Source organism: Chrysochloris asiatica, unplaced genomic scaffold (genome assembly GCF_000296735.1).
Source record: "Chrysochloris asiatica unplaced genomic scaffold, ChrAsi1.0 scaffold00083, whole genome shotgun sequence".
In the NCBI taxonomy this organism is placed as follows: domain Eukaryota; kingdom Metazoa; phylum Chordata; class Mammalia; order Afrosoricida; family Chrysochloridae; genus Chrysochloris; species Chrysochloris asiatica.
In genome coordinates, this window is record NW_006408601.1 from 7,655,477 (window position 1) to 7,666,101 (window position 10,625).

The 10,625-nt window shown below is 38.1% G+C and overlaps 1 protein-coding gene across 2 annotated transcripts in view; it reads left to right on the forward strand.

The window, feature by feature from the left end:
* The first annotated feature begins 236 nt into the window (after window positions 1–236).
* The window catches only part of NUCB2 (nucleobindin 2), a 31,535-nt gene continuing 21,146 nt past the window's right edge, over window positions 237–10,625 (forward strand). For both annotated transcript variants that reach the window (XM_006865792.1, XM_006865793.1), the window contains exons 1-2: window positions 237–377; window positions 1,835–1,942. In XM_006865792.1, the coding sequence (XP_006865854.1) occupies window positions 237–377; window positions 1,835–1,942 (249 nt within the window). The remainder of the gene's footprint in view (window positions 378–1,834; window positions 1,943–10,625) is intronic.

Here is a 10,625-nt window from a genome sequence, read left to right on the forward strand (position 1 = left end):
TTGTCTTGCCTTTAAATTTTTGACTGAAAAACATTTGTCCCCTGGTTTTCTTTAGTCATCTATTTTAGGTATTATTTTTGATAAGTTATCATTTCTTTATATCCCTTCCCAGAATTCTTTTGTTATATTGAACTTCTTGAGATTAACTATATTATTAGTGTGGTATTGGGAATGCATGTAAATGTATTTCTAAAACAGAATTTCATGACTCTACTATAATTATTCCTTTATTTCAGATGAGGCGGAGGACCTTCCTACTACAGTGTTGTCTCTTGGTTACATGTCTCCTTATTGCTTTTGAAGCTGTGCCTATAGACATAGACAAAACAAAGGTGAAAAGTCCTGAACCTGTGGAAAGTGCAAAGATAGAACCACCAGTAAGTGAAATGAGAAAGATAATTCTGTGGGAGGAATCATATTTGAAATATTGCTAAGACTTAATACTTATGAAATTGAACATTTTTAGGAACTATTTCTGAAATAGTAATGAAAAGAGTAGTGAATATATAAGAGTAAGTAGAACAGTATTGCTCCTTGGATTCTAGTTCACACATACCTGGTTTTTTTCCAAACAAAACACGTATAAACAGTGTCTGCATCAGTGGCTGACTGCAGACACACTCTCGGTAATGGGCTTGTCTTAGTCTATTGTAGTTAAGTGCTGTTGAGTCAGTTCCGATTCACAGTGATCTTCAATAGGATTTCTGAGTAGTTGGTGGGTTTGAATCACTGACCTTGCGGTTAATAGTCCAGTGCTTATCCAACTAGGGCTTCTTAGTCTTGTTAGGATGTCTTCAAAAAAAAAAAGGGCCTAATAGAAATTGTGATTTCCAGGATGGTATGCTGGGCTAGTTAGATTCAAAGCAGAGAGGTCAACTTAGAAAGTTATGACAACTGTTTTTGAGGGCCTACAAAGGGTAATCTTGATAGATTTTTCTCAAGGGACACAGGGTGATCATGAGGGCTTATTGAAAAAATTATTAAAAAATTGGAAAGTACGTCGGTGAGAAAAAGACTAGGAAAGTTGTACTGAGGAATTTTTTCTCTTTCACAACAGTGCACCTGCTCATTCTTCAAGAGTAGCAAAGGCTGTCCCATGAGAATATGAATGGGAAACCTCACCCCATCCACTCTACAGATGTGATTTTGCCTTTTGTTCTTTTTTGTTCCCCAAATTCAGAGCATTTAAAAGGAACATGATTTGATTCCCTTGAGGTTTCCAAAACTCATTTTTATGTGGAGTAAATTGAAGAGCATAGGATTGTTCAGGGAAGGGATAGAGAGATGAAAACACTACCTTCAGAAGCATATAGACCTAGACAGGATATATTGAGAAGCAATAGCTTCACATTTTGAGATTTTTGTTTAATAAATATTTCTGTGACTTTGTAGCAGTACGTTTTGAATTGTCCTCATACATGTATTGTCCGATCTCAGACGATGTTTAATTATTATAGTTAGTACATTAGATAGTACCTATAAGAATTTTCAACATAGAGTTAGCCAGCCAAGAAAACATTGCATTTTAAAGAGAGCTAGAAGGCAATGAGGCAATGATGTGAGACGGGTGACAATAGGGAGGAAAACCATTAGTGTCGTTGATTAAGTGTTTATTGTCTAAGACATGTAGGAGTTTTACCTTTACGTAACAGCAAACCATGGGTATTTGTTCTGATACAGAACTCTTCACTTGAATTTTGTATGCAATTTTTTTACTTAGTGAAAACTATCAGAATAAGTACACTTTAAATATCATTTTCTAGGAATTATTTTTTAGGATTGAGATTTTTAGATGCAGAGAAGGAAAAATTAATGTTTGTGTCTTCATTTGAAGGATACTGGACTTTATTATGATGAATATCTCAAACAAGTGATTGATGTGCTGGAAACAGATAAACACTTCAGAGAAAAGCTCCAAAAAGCAGACATAGAGGAAATAAAGGTAAATGTAAATAATTCAACAGACATTTGAGTATTCTTAGCTAAAAACTGCAGTTACAAAGATGGAACCCTCAAGGGAGAATCATATCCAGGAATATTAGAATGAGTATATGATGAGTGTATAAAACATTGTGACGATAAGGAGAAAAGGATTCAATCCAGTATGAAGCCACTGGGAGTGGTGGGAAGCTGTTCTTTCTGGTGGAGATTATGCCTGTACTTAAAGGTGTAACTGAGAAAAGGATGGGGCCGGGTGGCATCCTACATATGTGTTAGGTGCCGTTGAGTCTGTTCTGACTCATAACTGCCCTGTGCACAACAGAATGAAACACTGCCTGGTCCTGCTCCACCCTCACAATTGTTATGCTTGAGCCTTTTACTGTTTCCTCCTTGGGAGGTCTTCCTCTTTTTCACTGACCTTCCACTTTACCAAGCATGATGTCCTTTTCCAGAGCCTGGTCCTTCCTGATAATATGTCTGAAGTAAGACAGACAAAGTCTGGCCATCTTGATTTCTAAGGAGTATTCTGTACTTTTTCCAACAAAGATTTTTTTGTTCTTATTATGTAGGAAGCTAGAAGAAGTAACTATTGCTGGAACTTGGGGTGGAAAATGGAGTCCATGAGTAGTCAGAATATGAGTTTGAATATTAGCTATGGGCTAGATGATAGAAGGCCTTGTGTACCATGTTAAGGATCATGATCTGAGGACCAAAACCAAAACCCATTGCTGTCAACTTGTTGTTGTTAGATGCCATCGAGTTGGTACCGACTCATAGCAACCCTATGCACAGAAGAATGAAACACTGCCCGATCCTGGGCCAACCTCACTACTGTTGCCATGCTTGAGTCCATCAAGGCTGCCACTTGGCCAATCCATCTTGTTGGGGGTCTTCCTCTTTTTCTCTGACCCTCCACCTTACAGTCAACTTAGACATATACAAATTTTTCTCCAAAAGAATTTTATCTGTCTCTGGCATCAGAATTAGAGAACTGTTTGAAGGAGCTTTTCTAAGCTGAACATCTTTCTTATGTTAGTCTCTGTCCTTAGTGTAGGCCTCATTTGAAGATAGTGGGACCTAGTGGATTCTGTGACTTTTAGTTCACAGCTTTCTTCATGGGGGCTGTGGATTCTTCTGTGAAAAAAAGTATAGTTGTTCTTGTTAGGTACCATTAGTTGGTTCTAGCTCATACTGACCCTATGTACAGCAGAGCGAAACACTGCCCTGTCCTGCGCCATCCTTACAATCCTTGCCGTGCTTGAGCCCATTGTTGCAGCCACTGTGTCAGTCCACCTCATTGAGGGTCTTCCTCTTTTTTTTACTGACCCTCTACTTTACTAAACATGGTGTCTTTGTTAACATGTATAAAGTACATAAGAGGACGGCTCACCATCTTTGCTTCTAAGGAACATTCTGGCTATGTGAAGAGGCTTCAAAAACGTTCATGGGAAAATTCTATTGTCTTTTAATTCCATCTTTCATGAACTTTTTGAAGCCTTCTTGCACTTCTTCCAAGACAGATTTGTTCATTTTTCTGGCAGGCTGTGGTATATTTAGTATTCCACAACAGCTCCTTAATTCAAATGCATCAATTCTTCTTCAGTCTTCTTGATTCATTATCCAGTTTTCCCTTGCGTGTGAGGTGACTGAAAATACAATGGCTTAAGTCAGTTGCACCTGAATCCTCAAAATGGTATCTCTGCTCTTAACAGTTTGAAGAGGTCTTTTGCAGCAAATGTAATATGTCATTTTCTTTCTTTTCCAGTATTCTTTTTTTTTTTTTTCAACTTTTCATTGTGATATGGGTAAAAGTTGACAGCGCAAATTGGTTTTCCATTCAATGATTCATACACATTTTTTTAGTGACATTGATTGTTAATTCCCATTTCAGCCCTGTGTTAACCATTTGCGTTTATCCTATCTTGACTGCCAGGGATTCCCCTGAATAGTCTTTGGGAATAGTATTGCTGTTTCTCTGAAGGATTAATTTGACCTGGGTTCTTGGTCAAATGATATTTAAGGTAGAACCATCTTCTTTCAACTGAAATTAGTATTAGAACATTATTTAGAGATAACAAGATATTATGTAGAGCTAATTGGGGTTAAAAAGAAGAAGATATATTTCCTAGTTTGGGGGAGAAGATGGATGTGTTTTTTAAACTTTGTGTTGTGATATGGATGAATGTTTACAAAACAAATTGGTTTTCTGGTCAACAATATGTAGATATTTTGATTCATGACACTGATTGCAATCCCCACAGTATAGCAGCACTCTTCCCACTTCCTCCCTGTTTACCATTTCCCTATGTCCTTCTTGGAGTCCTGGTGTGGCGCTGTGGGCTATTGCATCAGACTGCAAAATCATTTGAACTGCAAGGTCAGTGGTTCAGGCTCACCAACTACTCCTTGGAAACACTATACAGGGTCGCTATGGGTCAGAATCAACTCAATGGCACGTAACAACAACAACAACATGTCTTTCTTTCCTATCCCTTCCTGTTTTCTGAGTTTTTCCCTAGGCAAATGCTCCCCTTTGATCTTATATGGTTAGTTCTAGAGAGTGTATACTTCCCTGGTGTTATTTACCTTATGTTGTTGTTGTTGCATAGTAATCTTATTCACAACAGAACAAAACACTGTGTCCTTTTCACAGTTGTTACGTTTGAGCCCATTGTTGCTGCCACTGTGTCAATGTATCTCTTTTGGAGTTTTTCTCTTTTACCACTGACCCTCCACTTTACCAAGCATGATATCCTTGTTGAGGGATTGGTCCATCCTTACTACATGTCTAAAGTACGAGAGATGAAGTCTCTCCATCCTCACATCTAAGGAGCATTCTGGCTGTATTTATTCTAAGACAGATTTGTTTGTTCTTCTGGCAGTCCATGGTACTTTCAGTATTCTTCACCAGCCCCATGATTCACACGTATCAATTTTTTCTCTGGTCTTCCTTATTCACTGTCCAACTTTCATATACATTCGAAGTGATTGAGAATACCATGACTTGGATCAGGCTCACCTTAGTCCTCAAACTGAAATCTTTAAAAAGGTCTTTTGAGGCAGATTTTCCTAATGCAATACCTCTTTTGATTTTTTTAATAAGACATTTGACCTTTTTATTATTCAACAAAACTCCATCCTTTTTTATTTAGCTTTCTGACTCTGTGCTTGTGCCTTCAACACTTTCACAATGCTTTTCTGCTCCTCAATAGGGAAAGCATGCTTGATCCTGTCACGTGGAGCCACCCAACATAGGCCTTGCTGGCATGTTTCTTTGTCTTGGACAACCTCATGAGAACTTTAGATCTCACAGCACGGATCCCTCGAGGTTGGCATGGGCACACACTGCATGCAGGTTTTGGTGCTTTACCAACCTTCTTGGTATGGCTGGCTATATGCCCTGGAGTTGGTTCCGACTCATAGCGACCCTGTACAGGGTTTCCGAGGCTGTAAATCTTTACAGAGCAGAATGCCTCAGCTTTCTCCTGTGGGATAGCTGGTAGTTTTGAATTGCTGACCTTGCGGTACGCAGCCTGATTCGTAACCACTACACTACCAGAGCTCCTTCCTTCTTGGTATAGACGTAAATAATAATATTACCAGGGGTTCAGGACAGCCTAGTTTTGTGAGAGGCTATATTGTAGGACAGCCTACAATGGTATGTCAAACGCTGGACCATTTTGAATGCCTCTACACAGTGTCCCCGGAAGCCTCTTTTGATTTCTTGACTGCTGCTTCCATCAGTGTTCATTATGGATTCAAACAAAATGATATCTTTGACAACTTCAAACTTTTCTCTGTTTACTATGATATTGTATATTCATCCAGTTGTGAGGATTTTTATTTTCTTTTCATTGAGGTACAATTCATATTGAAGGCTATAGTCTTTGATCTACATCAGTAAATATTTTAAGAGCTCTTCACTTTCAGCAAGCAAGTTTGTGTCTTCTGTGTGTCTTAGGTTGTTAATGAGTTTCCCTCCAATCCTGATGCCACGTTCTTCATATAATCTAGTTTCTCAGATTATTTGCTCAGCAGATAGATTAAATAAGTATGGTGGTACGATACAACCCTGGCATATACCTTTCCTGATTTTAAAATATGCAGTATCCCCTTGTTCTATTCTAATGCCTTGCCTCTTGGTCTATGTACAGGTTCCTCATGAGCACAATGAACTATACACAATTGAGAACCTTTGCATAGTCAATAAAGTACAAGTAAACATCTTTCTGCCACGATCCTTCTGACGTCAGTAGTGATATCCCTTGCTACTTGTCCTCTTCTGAGTCTGACTTGAATTTGTGGCAACTTCCTGTCAATATATGGCTGTAGCCATTTTTGAATTATCTTCAGCAAAATTGTACTTGCATGTGATATTAATGATAATTGTTTGATGATTTTTACTTTCCATTTATTTGGAATGGACACTAATATGGATCTTTCCCCAATAGGTTGGCTAGGTAGCTGTTTCCAAATTTCTTGGCATAGATGAGTAAGCACCTCCAGCACTACCATGGTTTGTTTGTATTCCTTCAATTCTTGAAGCCTTGTTTTTTTGCCTTTGTCTTCAGTGCAGCCTGGATTTCTTTCTTCAGTACTACCAGTTTTTGGTCATATACTGCATGACATGAATGAATATCAACTAATTTTTTTTTTTTTTTTGGTACAGTAACTGTATATTCCTTCCATCTTTTGATGCTTCCTGCATCATTAAATATTTTTCCCATTTCTTATGGTTATTAAGTGCCCTTGAGTCCGTTCGAATGCATAGGAGCTCTAGAAACAGGTGGAGGTTTGAACTGCTGCCCTTTCAGTCCAGTGCTTAGCTTATAGTACCACAGTAGGACTCTGTTTTTTCAATAGAATCCTTCAGTATTACAACCTGAGGAATGAATTTTCAAAATGCTAAGCTTGTTCTTTCCTTCTGTTTTACTAGCTCCAGGTCTTTGCACATTTCATTACAAGATTTGATTTTGTTTTCTCAAGCCATCCTTTGAAATTTTCTGTTCAGCTCTTTTACTTCTATATTTCTTTTGGTCGCTTTAGCTTCTCTACATTCAAAAGCAAGTTTCAGATTCTTGTCTGATACTCATTTTTGTCTGTTTTTTTTTCCTTTCCTGCTTTCTTAACAATATTTTGCTCTCTTCATATCTGATGTTCTTGATGTCATCCCACAACTCTTCTGGTCTTGGGTCATTAGTATCTAATGCATCAAGTTTGTTCTTGAAATCTCTGAATTCAGGTGGGATATGATTGGTTGGTTGGTTATGTGCCATTGAGTTGATTCTGACTCATAGCCACTTTGTATGCAGTTTCTGAGGCTGTAAATATTTACTGGAGCAGAAAGCCTCAGCTCTCCCATGAAATAGATGATAGTTTCAAACTACTGACCTTGAGGTTAGCAGCCCAACTCATAATCACTATGCTACCAGAGTTTCTTAGGTGGAATATAGTCTGCCTGAATTTGCATTTGAGCAATTGATGTTCTTTCTATTCCACAGTTGGCCCTTGGCCTTGATTTGACTGATCATATTGAGCTTGTCCATTGTCTCTTCCCACAGATGTAGTTAGTTTGCTTCCTTTGTATTCTATCTGATGTGGTCCATGTGTACAGTTGGCTCTTATGTTGTCGAAAAAAAAGTATCTGCAAGGAATAAGTCATTGGTCTTGCAGAATTTTATCATGCAATCTCCAGCATCATTTCTATCACCAAAGCCATATTTTCCAACTACTCATCCTGCCTCTTTTTATTTCAACTTTTGCATTCCAATCACCTGTAATTATCAATATGTCTTTGGTACATTTCAGACTGAAGAAGTTGGTAGAATTCTTCAATTTCCTCATCATTGGCTTTAGTGGTTGGTGTGTAAATTTGAACAATTTACAAATTATAAGTGGTACTAACTGGTCTTCCTTATGTTGCTATTGTTAAGTGCCACTCAGTTGGTTCCAGCTCACAGTGTCCCTGTGTAGGGTTCCTGAGGAGCGCTGTGGGTTTGAACCTGCTGACTTTGCTGTTAGCAGTCTAGTGCTTATCCACAGACCATGACTCCTTCGCAGTTATGTGGATGTTATCACCTTATGGGACTGTATATTGTTTGGCTGAAAATCAAACGTCTGGGGTGGCTTAAAGGGTAAACAGTGACTAAACGGGTTAATCTAGGGGGTTTCACCAGTCTCCTATCAGATCAACAAGGACATTTTTCTGTTATTTTGAATTGGTTCCACATTTTTCTCCTATTTTATCTAGAACCTCCTATTGTGATTGGGAGGGGATCGATTTTAACTGTTTTCTTTTCACAATCAATTCTTATTCCCTATGGAGGAAAATAAAACAAAATGAAGTAAGTTAAATCATTTTTCAGTGAAAAAACAAATAAGGATATAAAGACAATAAAATAAGACTTTAAAAACCTAAGTCAATAGAATTATTACAAGTAGTCAAGTTTGTCTCCATTGGGATAAATTAAAAAGATAAAAAAATTAAATATTAGAATTTATTGTTCCTTTTCAACCAAACTGAAAGGTTTGTCATATAGTACATCTGAAAGGAGAGTCATCTAGTACATTTCTTTACTTTCCAAACACTGCCTAACTGGAAAGAGTATTAGTTTGTCTTCACAGCTTCATAAAATATTCTCTTATGGATGGTGAATGGCAAGGTCGGCAGTTCAAACTCATCAGCCATTCCTCAGAAACCCTATACAACAACATGGAAGTTGTAAGTGACTTCTTAATTGACAAAGCTAGTGAATTCGTTTTAGTCCTTATCTTTCTGGGCTCTTTTATCTTAGCGATTCTTCAATTATGTTGTTGTTGTTAAGTACTGTTGAGTCAGTTCTGACCCATAGCGACCCTGAACAGGGTATGTGAGGCTGTAAATCTTTACGGGAGCAGAAAGCCTCATCTTTCTACCATGGAGCAGCTGTTAGTTTCGAACTGCTGACCTTGCGGTTTGCAGCCCGATTCGTAACCACTACGCTACCAGAGCTCCTTCTTTGATTATAGAGCTAGTTAAAACATTGATTTCTGGGCTCTGTTGCCAGAGTTTCCAGTTCAGTACGTCTTGGCTTTCATTTCTAACGAGTTCCCAGGAGATACTGATGATTGTAGTTGAGCACCATACTTTGTGAACCTTGTTTTATCTGATAACAGGTACCATTTTCTCCTTGAATTGTACAGTTCTTTTTGCTTTGATAACATCATAACTCTCTTGCTGACCATTACTTCTTTGTGGGCATTCTTTTCTTTTTTCAAAGGCTCCATTGACTCAGTTGTTAAAAATCAACCCTTAACTAAGGGCTCACTAATTAGATCTAATGTTTGTGATTGCAGGTGCATTTGTAAACAAATGAAAGTAAACCATTAGCTAATTTGTTTCTTAAGTTGGAATATATATCTCATCACTCATCTATGAAAAAAAAGTCTACCAAAGATAAATTTTGAAAAGCTATTTCCATTTGGGATGGTCAATGATTAATGACTTAAAGGGGCCAAGTTACTTTTTCTTTTAAGTAACAAGTTTATTGAGATTCATATATCATAAAATATACCCTTTTAACATATTTTTGTCCCCTGCACCCTTCCTGTTGAGTTGCTGTTAGGTGTTTGTGTCCCTCTACAAAAGCCACAGCTCCTGTGCTAGGACTTACTCCATGTTGCTACAGTTTGATGTATTTAGTATCAGTTCTTTATCCCAGTAAGATGACCCACTGAAGATAGCCTTGGGCCATTTTACTGTACCTTCTTAGTTTCTGTAAGTCCTTTAGATATCTTTGCAAATTATCTCTTCATTAAATTCTTATCAATTAAAATATATATATATACCCTTTTAAAATATAGTTTAGTGGTTTTAAATATATTCAATCAGAAACCATACTACTATTTAATTTTAGAACCTTTTCATCACCTCGAAGAGAAACTTTGTACCCATTAAGCAGTCAGTCTGTCTTCTCCCCAGTCCCTGTCAACTACTCACTGATTTTCTGTCTCTATGGATTTGCCTATTTTAGACCTTTCATATAAATGGAATTACATTCTCTGTGGCCTTTTGTAGATGGCTTCTTTTACTAAGTCTATTTTCAAGGTTCTTTTATATATATTTTTTGTTGTTTTTGCTAACTACCGTCAAGTTGGTTCCGATCCATAGTGACCCTATATAGGGTTTCTGAGGAGCAGCTGGTGAGCAAGACCGCCAATCTTGTAGTTCAAACTGACTTTGCATTAACCCACACCTGGACTCCTCTATGTTGTTGCTGTTGTTAGGTCCCATTGAGTCGGTACTGACCAATAGTGAACTTATGCACAGCAGAACGAAACACTGTCTGCCCCATCCTGAGCCAAACTCACTGCTGTTGCCACGCTTGAGTCCATCGATGCTGCCACTTGGCCAATCCATCTCATTGGGGTCTTCCTCTTTTTCTCTGACCCTCCACCTTACTAAACATGATATCCTCCTCCAGCGACTGGCCCCTCCTGACAATATGTCCGAAATATGAGAGACAAAGTTTGGTCATACTAGCCTCCAAGGAGCACTCTGGCTGCACTTCTTCCAAACGGATATATTGGTTCTTTTGGCAGCCCATGGCACTTTCAATATTATCCTCCAATACCATAACTCAAAAGCATCAGTTCTTCTATGGTCTTCCTTATTCACTGTCCAGCTTTCACATGCATATGAGGTT